Genomic DNA, 18,577 nt, shown 5'->3' with positions numbered 1-18,577 from the left:
TGGAGCCAAATACAGAGCATTCTTATGCCCCGTACACACGATCGGACATTGATCGGACATTCCGACAACAAAATCCATGGATTTTTTCCGACGGATGTTGGCTCCAACGTGTTTTGCGTACACACGGTCACACAAAGTTGTTGGAATTTCCGATCGTGGTGATGTACACCACGTACGACGAGACTAGAAAAGGGCAGGTCCGAACCAAGCGCTGCACCCTTTGGGCTCCTTTTGCTAATCTCATGTTAGTTAAAGTTTGGTGAGAGATGATTCGCACTTTTTCAGACTCGTGGTTTTCAGATCGTTTTCTGCTGTTCAGTTTGTGCTTGTGGGTTTGTATCTGCTCTTCAGTGCGTGCAGCGAGTTACACATGACTCTTGTCATTGTGTTCTTGTTCATTCGTTACTGTTTTTGAGGTTGCTCTTCACAGGCCTTGCTGTTTTTCAGTGCGTTCTGTTACTTCGTTCTGAGCAGCCAACCGTTTTCTAGCCATGTTGCGTATACGTACTCCTCGTAGAGTTCGTGCTGTGCGGGGGCTTGGTGTTGGGGTCCTGACCTTGACACAAGTCCAATCCATGAACAGGGTGGGGAGGAGTTCATGGACCAAGAATTGGTTGCTTCAGCGTGACCAGTTCTGTCATATGCCTTTGCTCCATGAGATCCGTGAGAATAATCCTGATGATTTCAGGAACTTTCTCCGGATGATGGACCCCATATTTCACTCTTTGTTGGCTTTGCTGACCCCCTATATCAACAGGCAGGATACTTGCATGAGGCAAGCCATCACTCCGGAGCAGAGGCTCGTCGCCACCCTGCGGTACTTGGCGACGGGGAGAAGCCTACAGGACTTGAAGTTCTCGACAGGCATCTCCCCCCAGGCTCTGGGTATCATTATCCCAGAGACCTGTTCTGCCATCATCCAGGTCCTGCAGAAGGAGTATATTAAGGTAAGATTTATCCTTTAACATCAAATTTTATTGTATTTAATGTTTGATAATATATTGTATTTCTTCCCTCATTCCCAAATTACCATGATTGGAATATGCTGTGAATGTCCCCTTTGTCCTCATGCATGCTGGATTTTTATGTAATTATTTTTTTTCTCCTTCATACATATTTGCCTTCACTTACCTCCCCAGCATGGTCCTATATTCACCTCATGTAGTCACTTAACAATGGATTTTATCAGTTCCATAGTAGTGCTTTACCCTAAAAACCCCCTAAAATGTTTTAAAATGTGATTTGTGCTTTAAATTCAGGCAGAGTGCCAGAGGCTTTTTTTGGGGGGTCCCCAAATCATTTGGAACCCTCCCTCCCCCCAACTGCTAAGTCAGCTGATACCAATTCTCTATCTATCCTCAATCATCTATCTGTTGACTTTGCCAAACCCATACACACTATACCCATCTCTTTAGTGGTGAGATTTATGGATGAATTCCCCAAAGCATGTAGTGCAAGGGCCTGCCTGTATACTTTCAAATAGTACTGTTTAAAGTTTTTATCTTGATAGGTAATAGTAGAATTTCCAAATGTGCTCAAATGTGTACAATGTGTATTTATATCTTTGTATTATGACACTTCTTACCTGTCCAGTGGGCTGCCAATAGTGTAACTAAGGAGGGTCTGGCCAAAGTAATACCCATTATTTAGGCATTCATCTCTCAATGAAGTGGAGAGGGTTACCTGTCCAAGAGCTCCCCCCCCAAAATGTTAAAAATGGTCCGTGAGGGGGGGGGGGGGGGGGGATCTGATAGGTGTACCTTAGACTTTGGTCTTTAAAAACTCCCTCAAATAAATGTTATCTTGATGTTGGCCAAGAATGTTTGTGTCTAATCTGCTTTCCCTGTTTATGTGCAAAATTACTAATTTTTTGTTGTTGTTTGACTCCACAGTTTCCTTCCACACCACAGGAATGGCAGACTGTGGCCTCTCACTTTGCCCAGCGGTGGGACTTTCCTAACTGCGGAGGGACAATTGATGGGAAACACGTCCACATCGTCCCACCACCCAACTCGGGGTAATACTATTATAATTATAAGGGGTTCAATAGCATTGTGATGTTGGCGGTGGTGTCGGCTACTTACGAGTTCCTGTATGTGGACGTGGGGAAGAATGGCTGGATGTCCGATGGTGGAGTCATCACCCAGACAGAGTTGTACAGGCGTCTCCAGAATGGCAGCTTGGACTTGCCACCTCCAGAAGACAATGTGGAAGGACTCCCATTTGTCTTCATTGCGGATGAAGAATTTGCGCTGGAGACCATCTTATGCGGCCATTCCCAATGAGGACCCTCACCCCGGACCAGAGGGTTTTTAATTACCGACTGGCCAGAGCCAGAAGAGTGGTGGAGAACACGTTTGGAATCATGGCCAGCCAGTTCCACCTATTTCTTACACCCATACACATGGCGGAGTATAAACTGAATCATATTATCCTGGCGTGCTGTGTTCTACACAAATTTTTACGGCAACATTCTGCCAACTATGCTGGCTCAGTTGGGCCTGAGGCCGGAATTCTAAATGAAACAACCCTGACGGCGCTTGAAAGTGGCCGTCCTGGCTTGCCACCCCTGAGTGCCCGTGATATCCGGCTAAGATACATTGAATACTTTGCGGGTAGGGGGGCTATCAATATGCCAGACAATGTCTGAAACCTTTTTCAAATAAAAATAAAAAAATAACTACTCAAATCTTTGGTGACATTTACTGCTTGTGTTTCTTTTAGCTGACCCTGACAGAAATGTGGTGAGTCCTGAAAATGGCGTGATTGTGTAACCTTACAAAGCACTGTTGGGTGTTATTAACAAAAGGCAAAGACACTTTGCACTACAAGTACACTTGAAACTGCACTTGTAGTACAAAGTGGATTTGCCCTTAGGAAATAACACCCATTGTCACAGAAAACACCAATTAGAGCACCACAAAAGTGTTGAAGCGTTGAGGCAATAATCCACACATTCTTGATTAACAATCTTTTTAATACCAGCAAAATCACATGTGCATTTAGAAAAGGTTTTTAAAACAAACCAACATGTTTGTTGTATAACAATTTTTGGGGTCACATTAGAAAAGTAGAAATGTCCATTTAAGATAAAACAGGCATGTTTAAAACCAACAAACTTGATTTGATTGTAGCCGTATTAATGCAAATGTGACAGAGAAAATTGAGTACTGCCCGTGATACTTTTTTTATTTGCACTAACATACAATTTTTCAGGACAAGCTTTCGGGGTATGTCCCCTTCTTCAAGGTCCAAGCAGTACTGATTCACAAATTTTTAAGCAGAATGTTAAAGAAGAAGAAAAAAAAAAAAAAAAGAGAAAACCAAAAGGGAAACAATCCGGAAACAAAAGCAGTTGGTGTTTGAAACCTCAACACCATTGGACCCAACAAGCATCAACCAAATTAAGAATGAAATCGAAACCTTACAAAGACAACTGCAAAAACTTGCCATGAACAGGAAGCAAAAAAACGCCAAAAGCTACACCAAGAGCAGACCTTTTGGATACAACCTAAACAACACAAAACAAACACAACTTCTATAACTCCTGCTATCAGCTATCAACTTGGAAGCTGATCCAGAATCCAAAGGTATCCCTTGTGTAAATGCTGACTTTACAGAAAATGTGGATATAACAGAGGAACACGGAATCATAAATTTGTCAAATCATCAACTTTCTACACCAGAAACAACAGTCCTCTCCAAAGGCCTCACATTCTGCCCAACCACCAAATTGGATAATTTACAGGTATGGTCAGATATGGAGGAATTCTTTAGGAGACTAAGGCTCAAAGAATATTTTCACAGTAAGGAAAGGAATCCTAGGACAATAGGAGGTGACAAAAAGAAAAAGAACAGCAACTTCACACCTCCACAAGGACGCAACCCCAAACTGGATACCTATATTGACAGCTTCAGGCTGCGAGTCACATCCCTGATATCCACCCAGCAAAAGAAAATATTATACAACCTTTTACCACTGGAGCGAAGAGCTGTACATGATCTGCGCAATAATCAGGCCATAACCATCAAACCAGCAGATAAAGGGGGGGGGGGGCAGTCGTTGTGATGGATACAGACAAATATATACAAGAGGGCCAGAGGCAGCTGGCAAATACTACTTACTACAAAAAACTGGATTATGATCCAGGATTTTACTAAGCAATTAAAAGGTCTCATTGCGACAATACCAAGCCACCTACATTCAGAACTCATCAATGCGATTACGGATAATCCAGAAATTGGAGAATTCTACATGCTGCCCAAGATTCACAAGCCAGGAAATCCAGGCAGACCCATTATAACAGGTATGAATACACTTACCGAACATATCTCAGGCCTTGTAGAAAACATGTTAAAAACTTTAGTCATGAACACTGCGAGTTTCCTGCAAGACACCACTGATTTTCTGAACAAGCTTAACAATATACAACAAATACCACCTAATACAGTTCTAGTCACTATGGATGTAGAATCTCTGTACAGTAACATCCCTCACAAGGATGGGTTGGCGGCATGTCCCAGATTCTTATCATCCTCACCAAACCACAAATACACGGCTGAGGATGTGACACAGCTCATTGAATTCATTCTTACACACAACTACTTCACTTTCAATAATGACATCTATCTCCAGTGTATGGGTATTGCTATGGGTAGCAAAATGGCACCCCAATATGCAAACTTATTTATGGCTGACCTGGAGGACAAATTCCTGAACAGCATACAACAAAAGCCATACAGATATTATCGCTATATTGATGATATATTCATGATATGGACTGAAGGTGAAGAAAATCTAAACCAATTCTTCTCATTGATCAACACTTTTCACCCATCTATCAAACTAAAAATGGACTATTCGAACACACATGTCAACTTCCTGTACACTACAGTATACATCAGGGATGACAAGCTTTACACGTCAATATACAGAAAACCGAATGACCGATGCAGCTATCTTCATAGTTCCAATTTTCACCCCCAACACACTAAACGGGCCATCATACACAGCCAGGCCATCAGATACCACCAAATTTGTTCAGACCCAGAAGACAGAGATAACCATCTCAGAACACTGGCAGACTCCTTCCATAAGAAATGTTACAAAGACAAAACCATCAACAACAGCATAAACACAGCCTTGAAAACCTGCAGAGAAAATCTCCTCCAATACACAGAGAAAAAAAAAACAAATAACCGAGTACCTCTAGTCACCACATACAACCCAGCACTTGAAGGGATCAAAAAGATAATCAAAGATTTACAACCCATTATAACAGAGGATGAAACTCTGAAAGGAATATTCCAACTACCCCCATTATTGGCTTTCAGACAACCACCCAACCTCAGACACAAACTAATCAGCAGGAAACTTTACTCTGATTATGAAGTCACAAATAATGGAAGCAAACCCTGCAATAAAAAACGCTGCAAACTATGCAACCAGATCAATCTATCCAAAAGTGGTACACACACAAATGGGACCTTCAATATCATGGGATCTTACAGCTGTACCTCCAGTAATGTTGTGTATCTCATCCAATGCAAAAGGTGCAGCAAATGATCTTATGTTGGTGAAACAGGACAGAAGTTGCAAGCGAGGATGAATTTGCACAGACATACTATCAAAGAACATAAAGAAGACAGTTTATGCACACCTGTGGGACATCATTTCTCACAACCGGACCACACTATAGAAGACCTCAATGTTTTAGTTCTTAAAGGGAATTTCAGAACTATCCAGGAAAGGAAAACGTTTGAACTAAGAATGATACTTCTTTTTGACACAAAAAAAATGGCCTGAATTTAGATATTGGTTTCCTTACACATTATGCTAAAGTTTTACGACCCCTCTGTGACTAGTATCCCCCCTGCATTCTATAGCTCTCCCTCTGTCTTATCTCACTAACTCTGCTGCTATCTTTATTACCATTGATTTGTATGTGTTTGGTTTTCTCTTTTTTTTTTTTTCTTCTTCTTTAACATTCTGCTTAAAAATTTGTGAATCAGTACTGCTTGGACCTTGAAGAAGGGGACATACCCCGAAAGCTTGTCCTGAAAAATTGTATGTTAGTGCAAATAAAAAAAGTATCACGGACAGTACTCAATTTTCTCTAAAACCAACAAGAAAGACACAAATCTTGAACTTACAAAGTTCACATTTGGTAGAACTTGAAGGCAATATCAGACATGAGTATTTACAAACTGTGTTTGATATTGCGTTCAGATGGGGTGAAGTCACCCCAGGAAAAGCCAGATTTTGAAGATGCACACAAATTGCCGAATGTCAACATGTGCTAGCTGCCATCATGGGGGATCAAGGGACGCGTTTTTGGGGTGCAACCCCTTCCTCACAGCTACTTTATTATTGAGGAAGTGGTTGCACCCCCAAAACGCGTCCATTGATCTCCCGTGATGGCAGATAGCACATATTGACACACTGTGTGCATCTTCAAAATTTGGCTTTTCGCAAATATGTCAAAAAATGGTAAAAATTTTTAGCACACAAAAAACCCAAGGGATTTGGAGGGGTTTTAAACTCTCCCTAAAACATCCATGATGTTCTTCATTTTTTGTTGAACATCATTGATGTTTTTAGGGAGGTTTTCCAAGTCCCTATTACACCCCATGATCTCCCCAATTAGGATCTGTGCACTTTCCGAGGTGAAATGGCCTGGATCCACAACATCACGATCACCTAAAAAGATAGAAACAAAAACACACCATGTATTATAAATATGCCGGCATCCATCTCTTACCTGAGCCTGTGGTCGCAGACACTCACCTGTTGTGGTGCCAATTTCCACCACGTCTTCCTCCTCCTGCTCTGCTTGGCTTGGGTGGATTTTCCCTTCTTCCAGAGGTGGAGGGTCTGTGGTCTCCTCGGATGAGGGGTGTCCTCCGAGTCTTTTCTCCCCTATGTAAAAAAAAATAGGTATACTTAGCACACAGATATTTGATGGCAGAACTATAAATATGAAACATTGCTTGGAAGTGGGGTACAATTGTCTATTTTGGCAGAGTTCCAAGATGTAGAATTTTTATTGTCCTTTTTCAAGCTTCAATACTTTACCTGTTTTGTACAAGCTTCACAGATGGAGACACCCCTATAGTATACACTGGAGCACCTGTGTGTGCCCCCTAATAAAAAGGGTGTTCTTGTGTCCCACACTAGTGCTACAGCGTCCAGATGTGTAAACAGCTGCTGAGTGTCCTCTCCTTACACAGAATCTAGTTTGCATTTCATTCATTCAAACCCATCTACACAACCAAATTTTTTTTTAGACAAGTAGGCCATAAAAAATGTGGGCAAATGCATATGGCCAAAACAATGGTGTTTTCTAGGCCGATCGAACAATGTTTTATACGAACGAATAATGTGCCCATGAACATGAAAGTTGCCATTTTAAACTGGATAATAGTTAAGAAAAGCACATGGAGCAGCACGAATGTAATAAACTTAAAAAGAATAGGAACACAGGACAACTACTTACTTTTTTGCAGCACTCTCCGGATCCTTCTGTACTGCTCGTGCTCCCTTAATTTGAGGTCTGACCACCGCTTCCTGAGCTGATCTTTTGATCGTCCTTCCCCCGAAATTCCGGTGCAGACTCTTGACTCGCCATGATCTTGGCCTTTCTGACATTGGGGTTGGGGTAAGGTACATAGTTCCCGTCATAGTCGGCCCTCTTCAGGATGTCCACCATCTCCAACATCTCCCCAAAGGACATATTTGAGGCCTTAAATCGTCTCCTTCTGGATCGGGACGTTTCAGGCTTCGGGCTTTCCTCCTCCTCCAACTCGTTGGTGTAATTATCTGACACCTGCTGTGTCTCCACCATGTGCTCTTCCCCCACTGCGACGAACGAGAAGGGGCGGGAAATAGACTATAAAGAACGTCAGAGGCGGACGGAGTTTCACACATGCTCAGTGTCTATAAAGCGTAACACGCGTGCGTAGTACGTACGATCTGTGAGCGGAGGAAGGAGTAACGGAAGCGCCGATCGTGATTGCGTATGTAAGATTTAACATTGGGCCTATACTGCTTCTAGATTGAGGCCTGTATTTGCACAAGTTTAGAAGACTTTAGGCTGACATTAGGTTTTGTCTTGTGTTGTGTCTTGCAGTGAAAATGGATATCTTGAAAGATAAGGACTTTATGCCAATCTTCATAGATATGTTCAGGGAGCTGCCCTGTCTGTGGCAGATAAATCACCCTGAATATAAGAACCAAACAAAGAGGAAGGCAGCGCTGGATAATTTGTTGGAATTTGTGAAGATGGCGATCCCCACGGCAGAAATCACCTATTTGAAGATCCTAATTGGTGGCCTGAGGAGCACTTATCTAAGGGAGCACAAGAAGGTCCAGGATTCCCAGAGATCAGGAGAAGCAGATGACATTTATGTCCCCAGACTGTGGTACTATGACAGACTGCATTTTCTGGCAGGCCAGACTGAACCCAGGCCAGCACTCTCCAGTCTTCCTTCCACGCTTCCTTCCCCCCCAGCTGAGGCTTCTGACGCCCAACCTGGGCCTTCCAGGCAGCAACATGTGGAGGAGCCCTGCTTGAGCCAGGTATAGCATTCTTCTAAATATTTCTGGTTGTCCAATCAATTATGTTAAATAGATGTTAGTTTGGATTGCTAATTTATGATTGTGATTGATGAAGCAAAAACTAAAACCATGTCCAATTTTCATACACAGGGAAGTCTCAGCCCGGAGGTGACCGGGCCAAGCAGGCTGCCCGATACCCAGGTCCCTCCCCTCCACCTTCAAAGAAAAAGTGGCAGGAAGAGGAGTAACCTGGAGGAGGCTGCAATAGGCCTATTTTGGAAGGCTACTGAGGCCCTCAGAACACCCCACAGTGTGGAGGAGGACTTTACTGGCATAACTGCATGCAAAATAATGCAGATGGAGGAGGGCCAAGACTCCTGTGTGAGTTCTTAATTTTGGAAGCTCTCAATAAGGGGTTGAGGGGCCAAATAACATCTGCTACCCACATTTGTGACCTCACACATAGTCTTCCTCCTCCTCCTCCTCCAGGTCCTACTCCTTCTCCTCCTCCTCCAGGTCCTACTCCTCCTCCCTGCCACATCTCCAACCCCAGAGCCATAGCCGGGAAGGAAGCGTGGATAGAAGACCAGAGGGTGATGACGCTGGGTTCAGTCTGGTCTGGCCAAAGATGCAACCTCTTGTAGTACCACAGCCTGGGGACAATACATGTCATCTGCTGCTTTCCGGATCTCTGGGACTTCTGGACCAGACTGTACTCCCTTACATATGGACTCCTCAGGCCACCAATTTTGCTGTAAAATAATTGATGTCTGCCCTGGGGGTCAAAGGCTTCGCCAATTTATGATGTTTCTCCAGCATTGTCTCCCTCTTTGTTTGGTTTTGAGCCCTTAATAAAGGAATTTTTGTTACAATTATACTCGCCTATGTGTGTTTTCCTTCAAAAAGGACAGTTTGTTTGTGAGTAGGCAAGTACATTTCAAAAATACAATGTGAAATTAACAAGGGACACCAACACCAAGCAATCTCCTTGAGATTAAATAATACAAGATACCAATGGTGTTGTGGTAACTTGACACACAAAACACACACAAAAATATTATGGAGTCAAACCAATAAAAAATTAAAAAAAACATCAGCCTTGCAACAAATACAAACCCAAAAAAAAACAGCCTTGAAAAAAATACAAAACAAAAATTAAAAACAACAAAAAACAAATTGGGTAAGATGTGACAAATCAAAATATATTGAGGGAATCACAATAAATAATAAAGAAAGAAGTTTCTGAGAAGTCTGTGTGAATATGAGCAGCAAAACTACTTCATTCTTCTCACATTATAAAGAAGAAGAGAGTGCGCTGTATTACACAATTCTAAACATTGCAGTGTGACGAAAGTGCTCTATCCATTCCGAAGGCTAATTTTACCAGACCGAGCTGTTCCGTCTCGGAATTTCTTCTGAGCATGCGTGGCACTTTGTGCGTCAGAATTGTTCACACACACGGTCGGATTTTGTTGTCGGAAAATTTTATAGCCTGCTCTTAAACTTTGTGTGTCGGAAAATCCGATGGAAAAAGTCCAATGGAGCCCACACACGGTCGGAATTTCCGACAACACGCTCCGATCGCACATTTTCCGTCGGAAAATCCGACCATGTGTACGGGGCATTAGAAGAAAACCTGTTAGAGTCTGCAAAAGATTTGAGACTGGGGCAGAGGTTCACCTTCCAGCAGGACAACAAACCTAAACATACAGCCAGAGCTACAATGGAATGGTTTAGAGCAAAGCATATTTATGTGTTAGAATAGCCCAATCAAAGTCCAGACCTAAATCCAATTGAGAATCTGTGGCAAGACTTGAAAATAGCTGTTCACAGATGCTCTCCATCCAATCTGACAGAGCTTGAGCTATTTTGCAAAGAAGAATGGGCAAAAATGTCACTCTCTAGATGTGCAAAGCTGGTAGAGACATCCCCAAAAAGACTTGCAGCTGTAATTGCAGCAAAAGGTGGTTCTACAAAGTATTGATCCAGGGGGGCTGAATAAAAATGTACGCCACACTTTTCACATATTTATTTGTAAAAAAATGTAAACACCATTTATCATTTTCTTTCCACTTCACAATTATGTGCCACTTTGTGTTGGTCTATCACATAAAATCCCAATAAAATATATTTACATTTTTTTGTTGTAACATGATAAAATGTGGAAAATGTCAAGGGGTATGAATACTTTTTCAAGACACTGTATGTATTCTTTATTGTTCTGGGCACTGTTATAATCCCAATTACCCTGTTGCCATTTCCCTATATTTGGGACATGTTTCACTTTAAGAATAATTTGCAGATAAACATAAATTGTGTTAGTGTATGCTCTTTAGGAATGTCAAATTCAGCTAGCTACTGTATAAGCTTATCCATAATGTCTGCATTTTAGGTCCTATATAAGGGCAATTTGCAACATAATACTATGGCAGTATACTGGAAAGTGCATCTCTACCCAAAACTTTCAAGTCCACTAAGTCGGTCTTGATCAACTTAGCAAGCGTATGTATCCCCCAAAAATGGAGAACGGCAGATCTTCCCACTATTCGACAGTGGATCTCTGCGGGCAATGATATAAAATACATGGAGGACTTCACTGCAGCTTTGGCATGCAAAGAAGAGTAGTGTTACTGGTATGATTTTCAATTTACTCAGGAGGAATATCATTCCCACTTTTCTCCCCCAATGTCTTAGCTTAGATCTCTAGTAGACTATGCGATCTACTCTGAGCTTGTACCCAGTCACCCCCCCTTTTTTTTCTTTCCCCATTCTAGTACAGTCCTTTGTCTTCTCCCCTTCAGACTTAAATTTTTCCATTTCTATTAGTAGTTATATAATTCCCTGCTCAAATATTTAAAAAAAACTGTAGTCTTTTTACAAACTACAATCCTGGGCTAAATGTGGCTTGTTTATTGTAAACGAGCAACCAGACCAGATTTTATATAAAATTTGCTTAAAGGGTTAGTTCGTCTTTACCAAAGAAGTGCCTATGCAAGTAAGGGGTGTTTATAGATAAAAACGAACTGTGAACAAACTCACAAAGTGAACAGTAATGATGACTAGGCTTCACTTAGCAACACCCTAGCAACATCTTGGGAGTATTCAACTCAGGCTTCATGAAGCATGCAAATGGCCTACACTTATAGCAAGGGCATTAATCAACTTTAGTCAGAGGTGTACAGTTTGTTTTGATCTACAGGCCCCCCTTATCTACATAGGCATTTTTTTTTTTTTGTAAAGGTGAACTAACCCTTCAAAGTGTTTGTTACCCCAACATTTCATATTTGTGATATGTGTCTGTTGTACCATATACCTAAGTTCTCTTTGGATTGCTTCATTTGTGTGAAATAGCTAATGATCCTACCAGTCCCCCTGCTTTCCTATTTCACACTGATCATGCTGGGCATGAGAGTACCTCTATCTCACTTATGTGAGTTTACTAGCTTCCTGTTCTCCAATGGCTAAGATGTATGCTGTTCAGTTTTAGGTACCACTTTACAAAAAGGATATTGGGGAACTGGAGAAAGTGCAGAGAAGGGCAACCAAACTGATAAGAGGCATGGAGGAGCTCAGCTATGAGGAAAGATTAGAGGAACTGAATTTATTCTCATTATCATAAATACATAAGTGGCCCACATAGTGAACTTTGTGTAGAGTTATTCACTTTCAGGTCATTACAGAGGACAAAGGGGCACTCTTTATGTTTGGTGGAAAAGAGATTTAACCTTAACATATGGAAAGACTTCTTCACAGTAAAGCTGTGAAAATGTGTATTTCTGGCCAGATCAGGAGATTGTTTAAAAAAAAAAAGAGCTGAATGCAATCGTAAATGCATAACATTTAATAGATATTAAAGTTCACCTTTTGTGAAAAAAAAATATATATTATTATTATGCAAACATATTTGCAGGTAGGAAAATGTGCATTTATTATTTTTTTACATTGCGGCCTGTCAAAACATTGCACCCGCGATCAGCAGATCGTAGGTGCAATACTTGTATCCTGCAAACTCTCAGTATTGCTTTCTGCCTGTACCTTCCATATGGGCAGGCAGTTACTGAATGGCAGAAGGAATCAATAAAATACGAGAGCGCTCATCAGCGCCCTTGCAGTTCATTGAGAACTACAAGCCATCTGCCATGGAAGACAGTAATTGTAGTCTATTCATACCCAAGAAAATGATTAATCAGTGACGTGGCTGTGTGGGTAGTGCCCCGCATGAACACACTGTTTTTGAACCCCCACCCTCTGTAACAGAGAGGGGAGCAATGGCGGCGGGAGGTGGGTGCACAAAAGCATGTTACATGTTACACCCATAGGTGTACACAGTCTTTTGCATTAGGGTGTGCAGCTCAAAAGTTCAAACACATATGTGTGTGTGCATATGTATTTATACTGATGGTGTCAGTAGGGCAGTGCCTTCCCCTGGATCAACTGTGGGTAAAGGATTGTGATTGTGGAGGTTTTCTACTTTATTTATTTTTTCTATTGGTTGAAATAGATGGATTTGTGTCTTTTTTTTTAACCTATGTAACTATGAAAATGTAACTAACAAATCACTCTTGCATCTGTACTATTTAATGTATTGACTGTCACTTTACCCTTTGAACACCCACAAACATTTTCTTGTTTTAGGTTCTTAGAAAGCGACAATGAGCCAGGGGACTCAAAGCATAGATACACATGGATGTGATGGTGATCCAGGTAGGAAATATAATAACAAGAATTCAAATGCAAAAATCTAAATAGGTCAATTGATTCTTGCATGAGGCACACATGAATATCTATAATAAACTATTTTTAGCACATTGTAAATTAAGGAAAGCAAAGTGATGGATGGTAGCTGGAAGCATATTGCTGCAATAGTTAGTAGCAGTCCAAACAAAAAAACAGGATCCTGCAGCAGATAAGCTAGGGACCTTTCACTTAACCACTTAAGGACCCAAAGGATTTGCCCCCTAATGACTAGGCCACTTTTTGCAATATGGCACTGTGTCGCTTTAACTGACAATTGCGCGGTCATGCGATGTTGTACACAAACAAAATGTATGTCCTTTTTTTCCCCACAAATTGAGCTTTCTTTTGGTTGTATTTGATCACCTCTGCGGTTTTTATTTTTTGCGCTATAAACAAAAAAAGAGTAGCAATTTAAAAAAGAATTAAAAAAAAAAACTATATTTTTATCTTTTTGCCATAATAAATATCCAAAGGAAAATAATTTCTTCATCAGTTTAGGCCAATATGTAGTCTTCTACATATTTTTGGTAAAAAAAAAAATCACAATAATGCCGCGTACACACGGTCGGACTTTCCGGCATACTTAGTCTGGCGGACCAGAGTGTGCCGGACAATCCGCCCGTGTGTAGGCGCCGGCGGACTTTTCCGGCGGACTTTTTCCCAAAAGCCCGCCGGACCTAGATTTGAAGAAAGTTTTAAATCTTTCCGCCGGACTCAGTTTCGGGCGGAAAGTCCGCTCGTGTGTGTGCTGGTCCGACGGACCAGATACGACACGAGGGCAGGGTATTGCATCTCGCGCTCGCTGCAATAGGAAAAACACATTTTCCTATTGCGGCGAGCGCGGGGCATACCAGGCCCTTAGGTCTGGTATGGATTATAAAGGGAACCCCCTACGCCGAAAAAACGGCGTGGGGTCCCCCCTAAGATCCATACCAGACCCCGATCCGAGCACGCAGCCTGGCCGGTCAGGAAAGGGGGTGGGGACGAGCGAGCGCCCCCCCCCCTCCTGAACCGTACCAGGCCGCATGCCCTCAACATGGGGGGTGGGTGCTTTGGGGGAGGGGGGCGCCCTGCGGGGCCCCCCACCCCAAAGCACCTTGTCCCCATGTTGATGAGGACAAGGGCCTCTTCCCGACAACCCTGGCCGTTGGTTGTCGGGGTCTGCGGGCGGGGGCTTATCGGAATCTGGGAGCCCCTTTAATAAGGGGGCCCCCAGATCCCGGCCCCCCACCCTATGTGAATGAGTATGGGGTACATGGTACCCCTACCCATTCACCTAGGGAAAAAGTGTAAGTAATAAAACACACTACACAGGTTTTTAAAATAGTTTATTAAACAGCTCCGGGGGGGGGATCTTCCTCCGGCTTCGGGGGTCCCTCCGCTTCATCTTCTCCCGGCGTCCGGTTGGTTCTTCTCCCGGTGTTCCAGTTCTTCGGCCGGCTCCTCTGCTGTCTTCAGGTAGCTCTCTTGCCAGCAGAGGTCCGGACTCCTGGGCTTCTGGGCTTCTGGGCTTCTGGGCTTCTTCTCTTCTCTTCTCCAGATGTTGACACGACGCTCTCTCCGGATGGACTGCTCTCCGAGGGCTGCGTTGTGACTTATATAGGCGGAGACCCCGCCCCCTTTTGATGTCACAGTCCCTGGGCATGCTGGGACTGTGACGTTTTAGGGGGCGTGGTCAACATCACCCAGTGACCACGCCCCCTAAAACGTCACAGTCCCAGCATGCCCAGGGACTGTGACATCAAAAGGGGGCGGGGTCTCCGCCTATATAAGTCACAACGCAGCCCTCGGAGAGCAGTCCAGCCGGAGAGAGCGTCGTGTCAACATCTGGAGAAGAGAAGAGAAGAAGCCCAGAAGCCCAGAAGCCCAGAAGCTCAGGAGTCCGGACCTCTGCTGGCAAGAGAGCTACCTGAAGACAGCAGAGGAGCCGGCCGAAGAACTGGAACACCGGGAGAAAAACCAACCGGACGCCGGGAGAAGATGAAGCGGAGGGACCCCCGAAGCCGGAGGAAGATCCCCCCCCCCCCGAAGCTGTTTAATAAACTATTTTAAAAACCTGTGTAGTGTGTTTTATTACTTACACTTTTTCCCTAGGTGAATGGGTAGGGGTACCATGTACCCCATACTCATTCACATAGGGTGGGGGGCCGGGATCTGGGGGCCCCCTTATTAAAGGGGCTCCCAGATTCCGATAAGCCCCCGCCCGCAGACCCCGACAACCAACGGCCAGGGTTGTCGGGAAGAGGCCCTTGTCCTCATCAACATGGGGACAAGGTGCTTTGGGGTGGGGGGCCCCGCAGGGCGCCCCCCTCCCCCAAAGCACCCACCCCCCATGTTGAGGGCATGCGGCCTGGTACGGTTCAGGAGGGGGGGGGGCACTCGCTCGTCCCCACCCCCTTTCCTGACCGGCCAGGCTGCGTGCTCGGATCGGGGTCTGGTATGGATTTTAGGGGGGACCCCACGCCGTTTTTTCGGCGTAGGGGGTTCCCTTTATAATCCATACCAGACCTAAGGGCCTGGTATGCCCCGCGACGGGGCTTGCAAGGTGTCAATCTCGCCGATAAAAGCGGCAAGATTGACATCCTTTTCTAGTCCCGTCGCACCTGAGTCATGTTCAAAATGAACGGACTTGTCCGTGTGTGGGCAAGTCCGTTCATTCTGAAAATCCGCCGTAACTCCGGCGAAAGTCCGTCGGAAAGACGGGCGGACTTAGCCCGCCGGAAAGTCCGGTCGTGTGTGGGCAAGTCCGTCCGTTTTAAAGTCTGGCGCACCTGGTGGACAAAGTCTGTCGGAAAGTGTGCCGGACCAAGTAGGATAGAAAGTCCGACCGTGTGTACGCGGCATAAGCGTATATTGATTGGTTTGCACAAAAGTTATAGTGTCTACAAAATAGGGGATAGATTTATGGCATTTTCATTTTTTAATTTTTTTACTAGTAATGGCGGTGACCAGCAATTTTTAGCGGGACTGCGATCATTGCAGCGGACAAATCGGACACTTTTGACACTTTTTTGGGACCATTGACATTTATACAGCGATCAGAGCTAAAAATAGCCACTGATTACTGTATAAATGTCACTGGCAGGGAGGGGGTTAATATTAGTGTTAACCCCTAGTGTTAACCCCTTCCCTGCCATTTACATTTCTACAGTAATCAGTGGCTATTTTTAGCTCTGATCGCTGTATGAACTTCAATGGTCCCAAAAAAGTGTCCAATCAAGGGGTTAAGTGTTCCCTAGTAGGTGTTTCTAACTGTGGGGGGAGTGGACTGACTGGAGGAGGAGAGAGATTGCTGTTCCTGATCACTAGGAACAGCAGATCTTCCTCTACTCCCCTGTCAGAATGGGGATCTGTCTGTTTACATTGACAGATCTCCATTCTGGCTCTCTGAGGAGCGATCGCGGGCCTCGTGGCACGTGCCCCCTAGAGCTCCTAAAGCAGCTGACGTATACCTATGGCGATTTGTGCAGCCGTGCCAACCTGCCGTAGTATAATTAAGGCGGCTGGTCGGCAAGCGGTTAAAGGCACTCTTTCATGAGAGAAGACTACCATTCTTCTAGCTGCTAGCTGCCTATCTGTCACACTGATTCATTGGCTTTAATGCTTTTTTTGCAGTGTGCATGTCCTTCATTTGAAGCCCTTATGACACAATGCAGGAGCATACTGTAAATGGCACATAGTAACATAGTGTTGTCATCCTGTAACAGGAAGCGACTGAACGCAGACCTTTATGGCAGGAACACCAGATTTAGATTTATTGAAAGACACATATTTAAAAATATTTAAAAAAATATTTTAGACATTGCATTAACATGTCAAAGCTTATATGAGATTTTAGTAATTGGGTTTACAGTCACTTTAAAGTAGAGCTAAACCTTAAAGGAGAAGTCCAGCCTCAGCTCGTTTGGCTGGGCTTCTCCTATGGGTCACAGGAGTGCAGTTTGTTTTGCACTCCTTTGACTCATTTTTCAGCAGAGAGCGGGCTGAAGTCCGCTCTCTGCTGACGTCACAGGAATCAGTCCAGGCACCGCGTCATCATGACAATAAAGTCCGGATCCGCCAGGTGACTGGACTGATACCCGTCTCAGGGTCTCAGCGAGCCACTCAGAGCCTGAGAGGGCCGCTACCCGCCCCCTCCACAGCTCAGCGCTCCAATGAGCGTGCGTGGGGGGTCAGAGAGGAGAGCTGCTGAATGACAGTTTACAGCTCTCTGCTCAGGGAGCTGAGAGAACCGAGTCATCGGCAATGTTCGATTGCTCAGTTCTCAGTGCAGAGACGTCAGGGGGACAGATACAGCATCGGACCAAAGTATGAAACTGGAAAAGAAAAAGAATACAAAAGAAACAAAACAAAATCATACTTCTCTTTTAAATAAATGGAGCTACGGTAAAAAAAAAAATTCTCCTCTTTTATCCTTTATTAGCACTGCTTATTTCCTTTAACCTACTTCAGCCACTTCCTGCCTACTTACACTCCCTCCAGTGCCAGTTGCACCTCATTGCTCTTATAAAATTATGAGAAAATGCTTGTGCAGACTCTGTTTGCAGGACTTCTATGGTTCCTATAAAGTCCTAGCAGTTATGATAGCCAGCAATTGTTTCTTGCCATTTTCTTGCTTCAACAGTGAGAATAAAACATTTGGATATAAAACTGGATGCTTGCTCATTTTGTCAGACATTGTGGTACACTATAATAGAAGCCTATACTATTAGCAGGCTCAAATTTAAAATTGAATTAAATTGGTACATTTCTAACACAGAAGCTTATCTTTACATAATGTTAGAGTTTTGAGATTTAGGTTTATTTATCTTACATGTTTGTTGTTTTTTATTAATTGACAGGCTACACCTGGGAAGTCAAAGCAAATGACAGAGTATTCAATCGCTTATTTACAAGAAAGGGCTTCCTATTTTTCACCAAGAGGAAATACGCTGTAAGTTTTTTTTTTTTTTTTTTTTTACTATGTTCTGCATTTTGCAATAGATAATGACGTTACTATTATATCTGACATGGAGCAGAATATACAGAAGAATACATTGTAGCAATACATAACAGAATAGTAATATACAGTCTTGTATCTGAACCTTTTTTATTACATAATAATTTTATATCTGTTCCAGGAATAGTGGTAGAGCTGACCAATCAATCTCCAGTAGTCTGATTACACACAGAAAACCTATATTAATATACGATGATAAAACCTATTTTTAAACAAGAGAAAAGTTTTAAGTCAGTAGGTTTATGGTTACCATACAAATAGAAAATAAATGTTGTGGTTAAGAA

The 18,577-nt window shown here is 43.3% G+C and overlaps 1 protein-coding gene across 2 annotated transcripts in view; it reads left to right on the top strand.

Annotated features, from left to right (window-relative positions):
* Window positions 1–18,577, top strand: part of LOC141105588 (phospholipid-transporting ATPase IK-like) — a 381,958-nt gene that overhangs the window by 44,805 nt on the left and 318,576 nt on the right. For both annotated transcript variants that reach the window (XM_073595530.1, XM_073595522.1), the window contains exons 2-3: window positions 13,193–13,261; window positions 18,136–18,227. In XM_073595530.1, the coding sequence (XP_073451631.1) occupies window positions 13,210–13,261; window positions 18,136–18,227 (144 nt within the window). In that variant the 5' untranslated portion in view covers window positions 13,193–13,209. The remainder of the gene's footprint in view (window positions 1–13,192; window positions 13,262–18,135; window positions 18,228–18,577) is intronic.

Source organism: Aquarana catesbeiana, linkage group LG01, assembly GCF_042186555.1.
Source record: "Aquarana catesbeiana isolate 2022-GZ linkage group LG01, ASM4218655v1, whole genome shotgun sequence".
In the NCBI taxonomy this organism is placed as follows: domain Eukaryota; kingdom Metazoa; phylum Chordata; class Amphibia; order Anura; family Ranidae; genus Aquarana; species Aquarana catesbeiana.
Note: the sequence above shows the minus strand (reverse complement) of the source record. Positions and strands in the feature narration are given on the sequence as shown.